Genomic DNA, 18,286 nt, shown 5'->3' with positions numbered 1-18,286 from the left:
AAAGTAAAAATGGCGTGTGTTTCCTGTAGACTGTCACATGTTACTCACTCAGCGGTCTGAAGGCTGCGTGGCAAGTGCTCCACCGCTGGGTACAATCTCTCTGCCGCCACGTCATCTCCCTGGAGCCAATTAATGATCACCACGACAACCGACGACCACCATTTCGAGTGAGGGTCACATCCTGGAGGTCAAGGACACAATGGTGATCACACACTCACAAACTGTCCTTCATTCCCCCGACTAACATCTGCTTGAATGAAAACACGCCGAGATGAAAGCAGTGTGATGTGAAACGTGCGGAGCTGAACAGAAAGCAACAACACAAACTTATCTGAGCTGTACATAGAGAGCCCAGCAGTGACTTGTTATTCTCTGATATCACTAAGATGATCCAGGAGTCCTCAAAACAACACTCGGGGTCAGGGCAGAAGTTAATCGAGAGCTGACCTGTAACGGTGGCCATGTTTGATCCGATGGCGAAGGACTGTGTCGTGGCTCCTGCTGCATCTGAGGCGCTGGTGAGCAACTGCAGGTATTCCAGAGAGTCTGAGTATTCACTGTCAAAAAACACACGCAGCACAAATTAGCTCCCCAATTATACAATTATAAGACTGATTCAAAACTAAAGTAAACGGGGCACTGAATGTTAAATAAAGTGTCACAATTTGTTAAAACTGGTCAAGATTTGCCTAAACACTATCTGTAGCACTGATGGAAGCATACTAGCTAACACCACTAGAAAAGCTACGAATTTACATATTAAGTGTACATTTGATTTGAAATTTATATTTTTTCTTTAGTTTTATAAAACTAAAACTTTAGTTTATTAAATGTAATTTATTCCTTCAAGTGAAATCAGATATCAAAATATTATAAAAGGTGTAGAAAACTTGTAGAAAAGGTGCATAACTCTTTACTACCAGGTGTAGGAACCAGTGCAGCTCTATTCCCTACAGTAGCCTAGATGAGATTGTGTGTAAACTAGCATTGAGAATGATCACCCACCCATCTCCATCAGTGAGGTTCTTGTCGCCTCGCGGCTGTGCCACGCAGTACAGGGCTTTTTCCAACAGATGCTCGCGGAACGCCTGGGTCACCTGAGCCAGCGGGTCAACTACAGATAAGCGTAAAAACACACAAGGGCCGGGGAATTGTTATCAGGGGCACATTAATAAACACAGGATATAACACAAAAACTGATCCCTTCAGCTTGATTTTGTCTGTATGGCGCTGACCTGAGTTTCCCGCCTGGCTGTAGATGCTCTCTTTAGGGGTGCTGCGAATGGACCAGTCCTCATCCACAAAGAAACGATGACCCAGCGGGTGACACAACCACTGCATGGCAGGAGGGACGCTGCCACTGGGCGACAGACAGGCCTGCCGAGCGCTGCTCAAGAACACTCGCTGCAGGACAGAAAAATTCATATCTCCACTTACCATATGCAGCCCACATCAGAATATGGATACACTATCAAACAAATATGAAAGTAAGTGCTATTCAAATAACTGTACTGGATGAAAAGAGAGAGTCTGATGCCGTTCTAAAACCTAGTGAGCTCCCTACCAAGGCAGCATTTTAGGTGTCACACGCACACTACTGTCGCCAAGTCTGAAAAGTAGAAGTGCACTTCTAAGATATCACATTTTGGCCAAAGTCTAAGGCAGCACTGCATGTTTCCTTGGCACCAAATCTAATCCTAGAATGCACTACGACAAGCTCAGTAAAAAAAATAAAGACCAGGTGACAGAAATTTTGATTTTAAGTTAAATTCATTTAATAATAAAAAAAACACTGCATATTCTTCACTGTGTAAATTAAATATATATTTCTTCTTATTAAAGTTACAAAAGTGATTCAGTCAAGAGCAGTGAGAGATTTTCTCTCTTTTGTTGTTTGATTAACATGAATGACAGACAGCGGGAATGTTAGACTGCTATCACTTTAAGAGCTGCCCAGATTCAATATACTGTTACGGTCATTGCACACTGAGTCCGAAAACTTTCACACGTTAAAAAATAAATACGACCTCACGTTATGTCAATCACATTTACACACTGCCTCCGAAATTTTCGTTCATCATAAAAATTTTTGGATCAGGTTCGATTTTTTTCGTTTTTCTTTTTTCGTTTTTCGCATCCGTTGCAAGCATTTTGAGAGGTGTTTTGACAGTTCAGAGCCACCGTACATGCGAACACTAAAATCCAGAATGGCGACTTTCAAGTTCATCCACTTCGTCTCTCAGCACAAAGCACCGTAAAGATCCTTGCACACTGAGTTCACAGAAATTGGTGGTCTTCTTTTTAATAAACACTCCGTCCTCTCTATATCTCAGTATTGGATAGACCCAATATTTCCTCTCTTTTTCTCTTTTTAAGAAGCGAGAAGACAACAAAATCATCCTCACTGCTTGAATACTCCATTTAGTGCTGTTTTGAGAATTTTTTCGCAACGGATTAATTAATACGCATCGGACTCAGTGTGCAAGGTTTCTGTGCGTGATGAATTTTTAGGATTTCGAATACGAAAAAACGCAAACGAAAATTTCGGACTCAGTGGGAAAGAGACCTTTACACGCGTTTTTTTTTTCTCAGCAGTTTGCTTTCACTTAAGACCTAAATTACTGTGTTGACGAGGATACTTGCAAAGATGGGCATTTTGACACATAAAAGTGTGTGTATTTAACTGTTTAAGCCTATAAAGCGGCAAAAATAACTCCAAAATAACGTTCAATACTCCCGCGCTCTAGGAGCACCAACTTTATGTGCGCGCACCTCTCTGACAGCGCTCAGAAACAGTCTCTCAGACTGTGCGTCTACATGCCGAAATGAGTTCTATTTTGCTGCAGATTCATCGGCTTAAAATTCCTTGTTTTTAAACAGCAATGTTAAAAAACACGTGCAAACTATATGTTTTCGTGACCGCATAGCACAGCAACATCAAGTGAGCGTGTAACCACGATAGAGACGATAGTACAAAGTCTCTACCGGTTGAGAAATATCTACTGGTTAATCATGTCTTCCGGTATATCACCCACCCCTAGCGCACACTATGCTGATGAGGAAATTTATGTCACGTGCACATACCCAAGCATACTTGCAAAAATTGTCATATACTTTGAGCTTAACTGAGTCAATTGCTGCCCATGTACACTTGCTTTTGTGGTTCGATCTTAGTCAATATTTGCATGCAGTAGACAGCAGAGCAGCTCGCTAGGTTTTGGATCAGGGCTGTGAGTGTGCACTTGTGTGTACTAACAGTAGTGAAGTGAAGCAGGCGGGGAAGGCTGGTTTTAACCCGTAGGGCTGCAGACACATAGATTTCTGCCAGTGTGGCAACAGGGAGACAGTCCCCTGCACACTCGGCCAGGTTGAGAGCGCTCAGTGCCATGTGGATTGCAGAGAGGTGGCTTCCTCCGAGCTTGCCTGCACACAGATCAACATCATGAGCAAATATGATGAATGGCTAGAAGATTTATCATGTGTTATGTCTGGTTAAGGTGTGTCACGGTTTCCTGTAGAAGAACTTAATGTTCTAAAGCTGTCTCTGACAAATAACAAATCATTAGACACTCAGGAGCAGCACAGAGTTGCGATCATATGAATATGCAGAATTTTTGGGTCCAATTTGAGCTTCAGTTGCAGGGTTATTATAGTTAGCTAAAACTAAAACCAGAAGAAAAGAAAAAAAGAAAAATTATAATTTTTTGTCGCTTCAAACAAATGTTATCAGAAATACAATGAAAAAAACAAGTTGAAGGAATCATTTCGCATTTCAATTAGGTTTAACTTGATGTACTAAAAAAATTAAAAACTAAAATAAAAATGTAGAAAAACATTTTAAAAATACTAAAAATTAGTAAAACTAATATATAAAAATTTTAACTATTTCAAAATATTAAATAAATAAAAATGATAATAGCATCTCAATGACACTAAAATAACACTGTTTGGTTGCGTTGAAATATTTGAACTATATTTGTAACTAAACAACCACCTGACTGGATGTGATGCATTCAAATCAAAACTATTAGCGCAAAGTGAGAAATACCAATTTTTTTACTAAATTTCCGCATATGACATGCTGAAAAAAAACAACAAAGATTTATTATCTAATTTATTAATTACAATTTATTAGTTTGTTTCCTCATTTTAAGTGGCTTCATTGTACTAATTCATTCTAAAGATTTAATAATTAGTTCTTGTTTTAGTTCAATCATGGCTATAATTTAACTACATTAAAACAACGAAACAACGTAGCACAATGTGACCATAACTTAACTAAAAGAAGGGAACAATTTAAGAACTAGTGATAATCATTTCTTAATTCGTAGCCACAATATATTTTATTTTCTCTCTCCATATATCATGTCCGGGGCTCCGTATTCTTCTGTAAAAAGGGCAATATAGAATCATTGTGCCCAAAATAATTGTTTTATAATTGTTAAATGATTATTTGTAAAGATTAGCTCTAGAAAACCACACTTTTCTTTCAAACATGTTGGCCGTCATACGTTTGTGTGGATATATGCATATATTCATTATTCAATTTACTATGGTGAACTAAAGGGGGGCGATATTTGTATGCAAATGTCGGAGATAAGGTGAAAAAGGTGGCCTACCAGTTGCTCTTCACAAGGTTACCTGATTCCTCTATATGCTACAGTGACTTACCGGTCATGTGGAGTTGGTGTAGACGGTGGTAGACCAAGGCGGCATCACGGCAGCTCTTACGAGCATCTTCCTGTAGGGGGCGGTTGGAACGGAGGGCTCCGGCACGGCTGGCTAGCCAGCGACCCACCCACAGTCTCTGCAGACACAGACGCAGGGCCGACCACAGCACAGCACAGGTCAGGTCCAGCTGAGACGTGGGCAGAGGACGACCAAGAGCTTTGAGGCACGTCCAGAGGTTCTGAGAGGCCTGAGCAAAGTCGCCCTGCAGAAAACCATTAGACAAACAGATATCAGATGTGTAGAAGATGGTCTGGTGGACTTTGACCTCCATATCAATAACAGATGAGTGCAAGAAAGCATTTTATACCCTGGCTAGATCCAGATCGGCCTGTTTGCGGTGTCTCCAGAAGAGGACAGATGATTCCGAGTGAGGTCTGGTCACAGGTTCTCCATACACGAGCAGGCGGATCAAAACTCCAGCGACCAGAACACCGTTCAGCAGCCACAGCAGAAGAGTGGGCAACATCCAATCCATCCAACCCCAAGAGTCGGCTACACGCATCAAAACAAGATCGCATTGTTAGCATTTAGATAGGGATGAGACGCTACTCTGAACATATCGTGAGTATTAGTACCTGCATCCTGCACTGCCAGCATACTCCTTCCTGTGTGTCCAGAGACAGTCGTCCCAGAGCTGCTCCAGCCTCCACACAGCAGGGACGCCAACGGGTTAAAGGATAGGAAGAGCAGGGTGAAGGCACACAGAGCCATGCGAGAGCGGTCCAGCATTCCTCCAGCCCTCTCAACCACAGGCTAATAGAGAGAACAGGAAACAGAAATTGGCGTTAGATCATTACATGGTTATTCTTCCAAGTTCTTGACCTCAAGCAATCGAATTATCCACCGCACACTAACACATCCAATTACTTCATGACCGAAGCCAATTCATTAAAGGCATGATAAAGATCGGAGTTTCTGCTACCTTGTTGTCTTCTTCCATCGGGCTGTCCGACTCCGAGTCGCTGCCGTGGTGGGAGAAGGGGCCGCTGGATTGAGGCGAGCCTACATCTGATGCTGGAGGGGTGGGGATTTCTGGTTTCACATCCACCTCCATGATCACAAGGTCCTTCAGAGACTCTGAGGAGGAGAAGCAACAAGTCAATACAAAGACAACCATGCTCCCCATGTGAAAAAGAAGTGTGCTTAATTGTATTGAATGTGCACTTTTGATACTTCAAATCTTAAAAGTATACTTTTAGAAAAATGTACTTGCAGATAATATATTACTAGAATAAAAGGCCTTTTAGGTGTACTTAAAGAGAGACACTTGCATGACTATAATTCTTAACACTTAAAAGTGCACTTTGTAATAATGTCAAATTAGAGGGTTTACTTAAAGTACATTTTACATCATGTTTTAATAAACTTTTGTCATGCTTTAAAGTACACATATTTAATGTTGATTTGCATACTAAAGCACATGTGAGTTACTTGATTATCTTTTAATTGTAATGTGTTATTTGATAATACATTTAAAGTAGTGCTGTCAAAACGATTAATCGCGATTAATCACATCCAAAATAAAAGTTTTTGTTTACATAATATGTGTGTGTACTGTGTATATTTATTATGTATATATAAATACACACACAAACAGCATATATTTTGAAAATATTTACATGTATATATTTATATTAATATAATTTAAATCATATATAAATATATTTAATATATAAACTTAACATATTTTTCTTAAATATATACTTGAATGTGTGTGTATTTATATAAGCATAATAAATATACAGAGTACACACTCATATATTATGTAAACAAAAACATTTATTTTGGATGTGATTAATCGCGATTAATTGTTTGACAGCACTAATTTAAAGTGAATATTTTTTTAAATGTACTAAATTGCAATTTCATCTTTACAAATGTGCAATTACAAATTTAAATATATGATATGCATGCTGTTTCTATAGAATGACAACGATTGTCAGTACATTCAGTACTTTAACCATATAATCAAAGACAACAGAAGTAATTATGAATTAGGCTACATATAAGTCCTACTTAAGAGGATCAAAAAAGCACTCTATAGATCAACATATTAAATCATATTGCATTTAATATACATTTAAACAGAACTTACTGTTCTTTTGAATGGACATTTTGAGTGCCATGTTCTCCTGCTTTAGTTTTTGGTTGGACTGCTGAAGGTAGCGAATGTGGTCAATGGTTTTCCTCAACACGGCCGACTTATTGAGCTGTAGAAGACAAAAAATTCATCTTATAATGATGTTAAAGGCATCTTCCAGGTAAAAATAAGAGCTACAAAATCGACTAATCTAGGTTAGCTCATCTAGTTAAACTCATTTGGTTAAAGTTTTCAAATGAACTTCAAGGGTCACTAAGATGAGGAAACCAGTTATGTAATTGGGTTTTGGCTTCACCTTAGCTTCTGTCCCAGCCACCAGGTCTTTGAGCTCAATGATCTTGTCATTGATGGAAGAGCGGTAGCGTTTTTCAATGGCGTTATGGGCTGTGCGTTTCTCGCCCTTGTGCGGCTGGCCGCCTGGTTTCCCGCAGATGGCGATGCGATTGATGGGCAGTTTCTCTGTGTCCACCAGCAGTGGAACGGTGGTCAGGATGGTGCCTCCACTCATCAGTGCCTGAGACAAGAGATGTGCAGATCCACAAAATAAAAACCGAGGTCTTCAGAAACGCATTAGGAAAAAAAAAAAAAGTGAGAAATATTTCAAATAAATAAAAAATATTAAACTTCTGCATGGTTTAAATTTGACATTTAATATCAAATATCTTGCACATGGATGTATAGCACTACTAATACGATTGAAGGGCCAGTTCACACCAAGAACAAAACAACAAACTGAAGCAAATCTGTGAGTTTTAACTCTTGGTCTTGGGACTGTGTTTGTGTACCTGCAGTGAGGTATTCTGGACTGGCGCCGTGGATGTAGCCAGTGTTGTGATGCAGGGTGACGCGACTGTTGTTACCATACATGCATCAGGCTTCAGAGTTGTGAGTAAGAGAGAGTCTGCCTTAATGAACTGCGGCTGGAACAAAACCTGCACAACACATGAAGAACGCTTAGTGCACACAATTAAGACTGTAAAATGTAAGTTATTGTGCATGTGGGCATCAGTAGGCCAATAAAAGCACTTACAGGAACCTGCTGAACCTGAGGGGAGATGGTCTGTGTAGGAGGGCTGGACGAGGTGGTCAGGATTGGCGAAGCCGAGAGGCTCTGCATCTGGGCTTGGATGGCCATTGGCTGAACATTCTGTGGAGAGGTGGAGAGACTCGCGATTGGCTGAGGGGAGCTCTGCAGAGTGACAGCTGCAAGAACCAATTAGATCATGAGAGGAAAGAAAGTTGCACTAAAGCATGATTTCTCCCTTTCTATGTAAAGCGCTTTGAGTGCCCAGAAAAGCGCTATATAAATGTAAGGAATTAAACAACAAATAGCATTCAGGCAGAAACCTTAACCACCCTTTGTTCCACCCTGGAGGAAATATTATTATTGTTTGAAATCTATTGATATGTGAACACGCTATCAATCAGGAAGATATTGTGGTATTTTTAATCAGTTGTTTGGACTCTCATTCTGACGGCACCCATTCACTGCAGAGGATCCATTGGTTAAGTAAAGCTAAATTTCGCCAAATCTGTTCCCATAAAGAAACAAACTCATCTACATCATGGATGTCCTGAGGATTTTTTTTTTTTTTTTGTGAACTATGAATTAATAACAGGTATATAGTGGCCTATAGGAATTTTCACTAACACAGGAATTTACAATACATTTACACTGGACCAAACCATTTTGCAATTTCAATCATTGTGATAAATCATGCAGCCCTACATCATACCCGAATCAACAAGTAGAACACCATACATTTGCTCCAATCAGTGAATGTTAGAAATAGTACCACATGCAATCAGTTTTTCTCTGATGTTTTCAGTTCACTTGTAACCACTTTTAAATGTTGCTTTTTTCCGTTCAGTTCACTGTGATTAAGTGTTTGCCTTAATTTTGATTCTCAGCCTCCACAGTTTTTCACTGATTAATTTAGTGAGTTCAATAAATATGCTTTGCAATGTTAGACCAATTTCTAGCCCACATAAGAATAATAATATGCTATGAATTTTTTTTGTTCTTTTTTTAAGCGGCCTTATGTCTCACTTGGGACGAAGAGGATTAAGTTAGTTAAGTATGATTTTTTTTTTTTAACTTGGGCACACACAAAACAAAAATCACACTATTATCTTAACACAGAAATCTCCAGTTCATTATGACAGGATGTTCGATAAAGCTCGTCTCTGCAATAATAACAGTAAGGTGGTGAAGGGTCATTTATAACTACAGAAATTCATAACTCAATTCAGCCTGACTGAACTTTGATCTACACTAGTGTGATGTTGTATTCTCTCTTTGACCTGGTGGTGACATTACCAAAGGCTCAAAAACGATAAGCAGAATGAAAGGAAATTAGAAAAGCATATACAAAGAAAGAATGTGGGCTGGGCAGCTTTACACATTTCACTAGGTTTCCAGGACTGACAACAGTGTAGGGATATAACGATTACCGGTTTCACGATAAATCACGATAAAATGCCCTGACGGTTAGTATTACCATTTAAAATTTAATTATCATCAAAACCGTGTTTGATTATCGCGCTTTTGAAAACTCGCGGTAAATCCTGTCCAGCCAGCATCAGTCTGACGCAGAAGCAGCATGCTTTATGCTAAAAAAGTGCATATAGCTGCTAATTGTATTTGTTGTTTGTTGATTTTCAAATATAAAACTTATTGAAATGTTTTCAGTGTGTGTATCAGTTCTTTTTGAACGTTTTCATCTAATTTGAACAAAACCGTGATAATATTGATAATCGTGATAACTTTGGTCACTATAATCGTGATATGAAATTTTCATACCGTTACATCCCTACAACAGTGACTTCACCGTCTGCACCTTGAACTCAAATGGCCTTTTCTGACATATGACTGATCAAAGGTGATGCATTTTATAGTCTTAGTAATAGTGAGTCATGAACTATGTTCATACTGTGCATTACTCATGAACAACATGCATAATCATTACACAAAAGAACACAAATCTTTCATTAAAAAAAGTTGAGTCTGCAGAAGGAGTGAGATTGATGACAACATTTGATTTTTTTCTACTATAAAATCATAAACACATGCTTCCAATCAAATATGTAAACACTGCACTGACTTAAAATGACTGAAATCACTGTGATAATATGATAACACTAAAACAAAAGCTTAGCTCAGCTGATTTAACAACTGTTGCTGGGCCAACAAATGTTCTTTTACATAGTTTATCAAGTATACATTATTATTATCAATTACAGAGAGAAAGAGCTTTTTCATACTTCATGGCAAATGCACTTTTTTTTTTTTTTTGGTGCCAATGTTCAGTATTGAATGCTTAGTTATTTGTAAGCAAGTGTCTTGACAGTCACCGTGGAAGTCACATTAACACTTTACTGTTTAAGATGCCAATAAGTTAATATTAAAGTGATAATTTAATAAAATGTGAAGTATTTAGAATTTTAAAAAAATGTAGTTGGCAATGTAGTACCCACTTTACTTGGAGTCACTTCGCCCTCACTGTATCAAATGCTTCAGTTATATAGTAGTTACATAGTTGTTAAAGACAACTAATAAAAAGTGTGAACAATAAGCTTCTCATTTAGGGTGGAAGGGTGGAGGCTGGGAGACGGAGCCGGCTGAGCTATGGGCTGCGTGGTCTGTAGTGTGGTGGGGTTTGCGGGGGTGGAGGTCACCTGTGCTAAAGGAGACTGCTGGAAAGTGGGAGGGTGGAACACCTTGTCCGGGATGGAGGAGCTGCGGGTGATGGGGGGGCCCAGCAGGGCGTCCAGGTGGGGGCTGCTGCTGAGGATGGAGGAGGTGTTGGTGGGTGTAGAAGAGGAAGGGCTGGAGTGGGGCAGGACTGAGAGGTCCTGCGTGGGGGCTGCGGGGGCAGGAAATGGAGCGTGATCGAACAGCCCTCCAAACTCCATGTCCTGGTTGTTGATAAGCTGGAGCATATCTGTTAAAACATGGAAACATAGATGGATACAGTGAGCAATGGGCTCCTCCAAGCGTTCAAAAGCAACACCACGATCATAGGTTTGATTCCCAGGGAATGCATGAACTTAATCAGATGTACTGTCAAAAAGGATATGATGCGTGTTTGACAGCACTGTAATAAAAGGGAGGTGCATTACAATTTGATAACGTTATCACCCAGATTAATCCAATCCTCTCAATGCAATTACATACGAACAATGAACTACCACCTATTAAATGACTGAAACTACAAAATAACATAGAATTTTATAGTACTTTAGAAATGGGGTTATGCCACCTGATGAAAATAGATTTAGTTGATAAATAGAAAGTTCAAAACATCAGCATTTATTTGAAATAGAATTCTTTTGTAATATTATAGATGTCTTTTCAGTCACTTTTTCTATTAATTTAATCTGTCCTTTCTGAATAAAAGTATAAAATAAAATCTCACTTCTGGGAAAATGGACCAAAAATACTGATGACTCATCTTGCCCACATTTTTGTCCAACAAAATGTTCTTAAAATCCCCTGCCTGGCTAGCAATAGCATGTAGCGGATCATCTTGGCTCACAATAAGCACATAATGCATTTTATTTTCTTTCCGAACCGTGAATTGTTTGCAAAGGAAGTATTTTGAATTCAAGCATTTTAAAAGCATCTTCACTGTTTTCTTTTATGGTACAAGCTGTTAAGTGTGGTTTTGCCAGGCTATGAGGTAAACTACAGCTTACTGGCTAGTGGCTAGTAAAATAAGGCTTTTATACGCCCTGCACCAGCTTCCTGTCATAAAAAACATGTGTGATGAAAATAGATTTAGTTGATAAATAGAAAGTTCAAAACATCAGCATTTATTTGAAATAGAATTCTTTTGTAATATTATAGATGTCTTTTCAGTCACTTTTTCTATTAATTTAATCTGTCCTTTCTGAATAAAAGTATAAAATAAAATCTCACTTCTGGGAAAACGGACCAAAAATACTGATGACTCATCTTGCCCACATTTTTGTCCAACAAAATGTTCTTAAAATCCCCTGCCTGGCTAGCAATAGCATGTAGCGGATCATCTTGGCTCACAATAAGCACATAATGCATTTTATTTTCTTTCCGAACCGTGAATTGTTTGCAAAGGAAGTATTTTGAATTCAAGCATTTTAAAAGCATCTTCACTGTTTTCTTTTATGGTACAAGCTGTTAAGTGTGGTTTCGCCAGGCTGAGGTAAACTACAGCTTACTGGCTAGTGGCTAGTAAAATAAGGCTTTTATACGCCCTGCACCAGCTTCCTGTCATAAAAAACATGTGCAAAAAAAATACATTTAAAAAATGCACTTGACATAATATCTTTTTTGTGGGGTTTTGCTTTTGCCAATTCTAAGCTGTTAAGTGTTGTTTCGCCAGGCTGAGGTAAACTACAGCTTACTGGCTAGTGGCTAGTAAAATAAGGCTTTTATACGCCCTGCACCAGCTTCCTGTCATAAAAAACATGTGCAAAAAAATAAATTTTAAAAATGCACTTGACATAATATCTTTTTGTGGGGTTTTGCTTTTGCCAATTCTATAAAGGTGCCATATAATATGGGGTGCTGTGTGTACATTAATGAGGAAAAAAAATTAACTTAAATGATTTTAGCAAATGGCTGCAATATAACAGAGTGAAAAATTTAAGGGGGTCTGAATACTTTCCGTACCCACTGTATTTCAACATTTATTTAAATTAGCCCTTTTTAATGTGAAATATACTTGGCCACAACTATGATCATCATTGAATATCCAAGAAATGCTTTAACTTTAATATGAACACAGTTGATGATCAGTATAACACACATAGCACTTATATTTTGCATTTACATCCATATCTTTTTCCCTATTCTTTCTACATCTTGCTGATCTTATTTTCTACAAAGATTTTTCACTTTATTTGTGTTTGTAGGATCTGTATACTTTGCTGGTTATTTTGAGTTTTCATCTCAACAGGACTGAGGTGTCGAGGCCTGTGAAATCCACAGAGCACAAGTTCATTTTCACACTCATCGGGTCTGATCCCACATCTGCACTAAACCATGAAGAATTCAGCTCATGCTGCCTGGCTTTAATTCAGCTGTAGCTGGAGACGCTGCTCTGACTGCAGAGTGCCCCATTACAGAGTTTCATCATTCACTGCAAATCCTCTTGCACAAGGACAGAGACACAGCCTGGTCAAGATCATTCGTCTCACAACCACCTTCAGCCCAATGAATAAAATACATTCATTATTAGAGGAAATCATGACACCTCAAATGTTTAAACTACTGATTATGAAACTCAGAAACCTGCAGGCTACAAAAACACTGATGAAATTAAAGTTTGATAATTAATGATAACACTGGGTGACCATTTATCAAGATCACATAATCACATTCATCTAGTTGTGCCAGCATAATGACATTTTAATTATCTTGACTTTAATAGACAATTTACTCTAGACACACCCTAAAGGCACAAGTCAACCATTTGAAAGTAACATTACAGTTACAGTTAATTATAGTTTTTATTATTATTATTATTACTGGAACAAAGCATTATTAAAATCACCACATTATTTTTTATTAAATAATACAATAATATTATTAGGATCTGAGATAAAGAACTAAAAAAAATACACACATATTATATACATGTGATCAATGTTACTTATATTACATAAACATTAATTGCTTAAATCAGAAAAAAAAACAGTTAGTTCAAAAGAAAACTTTTTTTTTTTACATTTCCCATTTCCCAAGTAACTCTCCAGAAGAGTAACCTGTTGACTTTTATTATTATTATTATTAAGTCATGTTACTAGGTTATATGCATATTTATTGTTATTACTACTAGGTATCATTATTATTATTAATAATTATTGCTGATATTTACTGATTATACTTTTCAGTATAATCAGTATATTTACTGATTATGTACAGTTATAACATTATTATAACTGCTATTATTAAGTCAGTTTACTAGGTTATATGAATAATAATAATAATTATTATTATTATTATTAATTGTTGCTGTTATTTAAGGATTATACTTATGTACAGTTATAACATATTACTATTATTATTATTATTAAGTAGATTATATGCAAATTTATTATTATTCGTATTATTCTTATTCTTATTATCATCATTATTAATTATTGCTGTTATTTACTGATTATATTTATGTACAGTTATAACATTATTATTTTTATTTAAATGTATTTATTTATTTTATTATTATAAATACAAATAATAAGGAAAGTTAATTCCCAAAAGGGTAAAAAACAAACAAAAAAACAAACAAAAAAACTATTTTAACTGCTCAAAATGTGTTTTGCATACATGCATGTGATGAGACCCAATAAAACATAAGACTTCTTCAGTGTGCACAAGCATGGAGGCGGCCATGTGTTTGTATGAGGTGATCGCGCTCAGCCAATCAGAGGCCTGGAAAGCGCCTCGCTATGAGGTTACTATCGGACACAATCCGCTTCAGCGCAGGGTTACTGTCGGTCACCTCACTTACATTCACTGTACATTTACGGCTGAACCATTACTAATATCAATACAAAAAGCTATAATAACTCAAAGAATATAAAAGTAAACAGATACGCACAGTGAGACACATTCGCACTTTGAAGGTAATTCAGTGTCGAAACGTTTTCTAAAACACATTTTGGTATGACATGCAGAACTGATGAAGTTTTACCTGTCAATTTTATGTTTTAGGCCTTAAATGTGAATTATAACGGAACTGTGTTGGTAGGTCAGAATACGAGGGAATGGCCGAGAGTAACCGCTCCAAGTTGGAGGGGGGCGGGGCCGCTCTCAATGCAACTTCTGCCGCCAGACAATGAACACTGTCCGTAATCTAATGACACCTTGCACTTTATTTCCATTTTAATGAGATCTAACATACAAAGCAACAATAACTATGTGCAAATAAAGCACCCAGGCATCTGCTATTTGTTTTCGTAGCTGACGCCCACCTGATCAGACCTGCTCACACCTAACGTTACTGCCTTCCAGTGTTAGTGTCAGCGTGTATAAAAGGGATACAGTTGATTCGGAGTAAAGCAAGCGTCCTATATCATGACACAGTGGTTAAATATGACAACTCGTGCATTATAGATTAAAAATAATAATAAGCTTAGTTATTATAAACACGTGTATACGTCTGACAGCACCATCTATATATGTAAATATGTATCCGTCCCTAAAAATACAAACACACAATTCACTTTGTCCAGCCTGCTAACTGTTGTGAGTGTAAACAAATGATCTCTTACCATCGATGTCATTGAGCAGAGCCGTGTCAATATCACTCGGATCGTGTAAAGACAAACTGGAGTCCAAGGTTTCCAGTGACGGGTCGTCAAAAGACAGATTCATTGTCCTCAAATGCTCTTTCAAGCTGACTTCAGAAGTATTAAAGTCCCAGCGAAACACACACACACAACAGGCGTTATTCCATGTAAACTAGGAACTTCTTGCACTTGTCGGGAGAGCAAATATGCCCGGACATTTGTTGGCTGCGTTTCGTAGGATCCGTCCGCTTAATTTTCGAATTTTCAACTTTGTTGCTGATTTAGTCAACTACCTGCTCGCGTTCGTTTCCATACTGCCGCACAAGGCAAAGTTGACTTAAGAGTTTGCTGCTTTGCACATTAGCATGCTAACAACGAGAGCCAGGCAAACCCCAGAGCGTTGTGAGTGATTGACACGCCGCTCGACCAATCAGAACTCGCTCTTTTAGCAGACGCTCTTTCACATGACGTGCGCGTAAGGTTGGAAAGCTACGAAACTGCAATTTAGGTCACTTTTTTGAGGTCAGGCCAATCAGAAGAGAGGCTCATGAATATTAATTAGACAGGCCAAAATCTACCTGTTCTGTCCTGAGAGAGGAGCTGTAAAAATATATTGAGATGGTTTTTGGTACTTATACCGCAAATATATATTCTTAAGGACATCAAAACCTAAAATAAAACTTCAGAAAGGTGTACAATATGTGACCTTTAACATAAGAACGGGCACGGCCATTTGTAAGTTGTGTGCGAGACTTCCGGTAGCGGTACAAAAATAGTCCGTTATTCTGACATTGCAAACTGGTATTCCTTATCATATTGTTTTAATTTACCATCATAATCATACACACTAGTTTGTAGCGCAAATACTTTTACCGTTTAATAATTCGGATGTCTCATGCTTTCACAGAAAATAGCTTGAAAAATAACGTGGAAAGAGCACTAGTATAAAAATAGAAAACTGGATAGAGATTACAATTTTTTTAATTAATGTTTTAAAATGTAGTTGTGTGTCACAATAAAATAATAGTCATAAATGTAATTTTCACAACTTAATCTGGCAACTGCATCCCCATTCAGTACTTTAAAAATGTAGTTTGATCACATAAAAGCAACCAATGAAGTTTTAACTGAACTCGAAGACAAAACGTTTGCACACATGGTAAAGATTGAATACAATAAGTTGAGAAATGTTTGTTTGTTTTTTAAAAAAAGCTAACCTTATAAAAACTGGATATAACAGATATAACAATGAGCTTGTTAAAATGAATCACACAGGAAAATGTTTGCATTAGGCAAATGAATCACTTTAATAAAATAGTTTGGATTAAACAATAAATCTGACAATAGGAAAATGTATTACATTTCATTATTCTAAAATACATTTAAGACATTATGAGATAAATAATCAAAATAGTCAAGACTTTTAATATCACATGGCAACATTCATTTAAGCAGTTAATCAAAATAATGATTGCCACCGGATGAAAGCAGAGCTCTTTAGAACAAGCCAGATATTACTAACAGGTATTACACTTTCCTTCTTACAAGTAATTAGAAGGCTGGAAACAAAAATAGATATTGCAGTTTTTTAAGATTAACAGTAATCTGTTTGTTATTACATTATGGCATAACAAATAGCTATCTTTCAAACGGCCTTGGCTAAGAAATCAGGCCATTATTGATTCCTGAACATGCTGCAATTTCATTTCAATCAAAACCAGTGACTTGTGCCTTATATTCAAGTAAAGCATACGGCCCTCCAGTGTTTTACATGTTTAACTGCTGATTTACTGATTTAGGGGGAGTGATGGAGGTTTGTTAGTATAACTGGCAACACAATGTAAGCCCTTCCCATCATTAGACGCTTAACAATTGAGGTTTTGGAGTTTAAAATGCATCATGCTTGATCTAGCTGCAGTTACTTTATATACATATAAGACTGAAGTGAACATCTTCCTCAGGTTGTTGGGAAGATAGCAGTGCAACATTTAGCATGATTCAAATGAAGAGCTGTACTGTACAGCTGTTAGTGACTGTAAACGGACTGGAATGAAAACCACTGGCGATCATGACAAAACAAAAAAGAGGGATGCAATTAAACATGTATTTTAAGTTAATACAAACTTTAAGTACTATACACACTTTTCTATTGTATATACACATTTTTGTATATGTATGGATACATATTTTACAAACGCCATTAGGCTAATATAATTCTTGGTTAGGTCTAGCAAGAGTTAGGGCAAAGCAAAATATCCATTCATTTCCTAACTTCACTGCCAAATCTGCCAATTTTTTGCTGACTGAAATCAATCCTTAAATAGGAATCTGACAGAAAGATGCAGTAAGGGGGCGAATTTAATGAAGAAATGTCTGTCATATTTCATATACCCCAAAAACAAAAGAAATTTCAGAAATGATATATTGTGTATCAAGCAAATGAAGCCTATTTTTGGCAAATGAAGCCTAGTTTTTTTCCTCTATCAGTTTAAATATATAGAGTCTGTAGGCAAGCTAGAAGTTAATTATGAGTAAATTATAAATAATTTTTTTATAGGTTAATTGCTCTGAAAAGTGTAAATACTGGTGGTGTAAACATTTTTAACAGTATGACTTTGGGGTTTGATTCATTTTTTAAAATTATTTTTTATGTTTTTGAAAGAAGTCTCTTACACTCAAAAGTCCACATTTATTTCATGTGAAATAAAAAAAATTCTATAAAACAGTAATATTGTGAAATATCATTACAATTTAAAATAACTTTCTATCTGAATATATTTCAAAATGTAATTTATTTCTTCAGAAATCATGCTGATTTGCTGCTCAAGAAAAAAAAAATTATAATAATAACCACAGTTCCTACAAAACTGTTTTCAACATTGATGATGATAATAAATATTTTTTATGATTATTATCAATGTTGAAAACAGTTTTGAAAACAGTTGACAATATTTATTATTATTATCGATGTTGAAAACAGTTTTGAAAACAGCTGAAAAATATTTTTATTATTATCAATGTTGAAAACAGTTTTGAAAACAGCTGAAAAATATTTTTATTATTATCAATGTTGAAAACAGTTTTGAAAACAGCTGAAAAATATTTTTATTATTATCAATGTTGAAAACAGTTTTGAAAACAGCTGAAAATATTTATTATTATTATTATTATTATTATTAT

The 18,286-nt window shown here is 36.7% G+C and overlaps 1 protein-coding gene across 1 annotated transcript in view; it reads right to left on the bottom strand.

Moving 5' to 3' along the window:
* Positions 1-15,596, bottom strand: part of srebf1 (sterol regulatory element binding transcription factor 1) — a 30,387-nt gene extending 14,791 nt beyond the window's left edge. Inside the window, 15 exon segments of the mRNA XM_016533759.1 lie at positions 49-181; positions 448-557; positions 1,006-1,114; positions 1,236-1,404; positions 3,257-3,423; positions 4,672-4,933; positions 5,039-5,223; positions 5,307-5,484; positions 5,654-5,808; positions 6,827-6,941; positions 7,128-7,346; positions 7,618-7,764; positions 7,863-8,035; positions 10,336-10,776; positions 15,089-15,596. Coding sequence (XP_016389245.1) covers positions 49-181; positions 448-557; positions 1,006-1,114; positions 1,236-1,404; positions 3,257-3,423; positions 4,672-4,933; positions 5,039-5,223; positions 5,307-5,484; positions 5,654-5,808; positions 6,827-6,941; positions 7,128-7,346; positions 7,618-7,764; positions 7,863-8,035; positions 10,336-10,776; positions 15,089-15,191 — 2,666 coding nt within the window. The 5' untranslated portion in view covers positions 15,192-15,596.
* Positions 15,597-18,286: the final 2,690 nt, after the last annotated feature.

This window comes from Sinocyclocheilus rhinocerous, unplaced genomic scaffold, assembly GCF_001515625.1.
Source record: "Sinocyclocheilus rhinocerous isolate Xijiao unplaced genomic scaffold, SAMN03320098_v1.1 scaffold275, whole genome shotgun sequence".
NCBI classification, from domain to species: domain Eukaryota; kingdom Metazoa; phylum Chordata; class Actinopteri; order Cypriniformes; family Cyprinidae; genus Sinocyclocheilus; species Sinocyclocheilus rhinocerous.
Note: the sequence above shows the minus strand (reverse complement) of the source record. Positions and strands in the feature narration are given on the sequence as shown.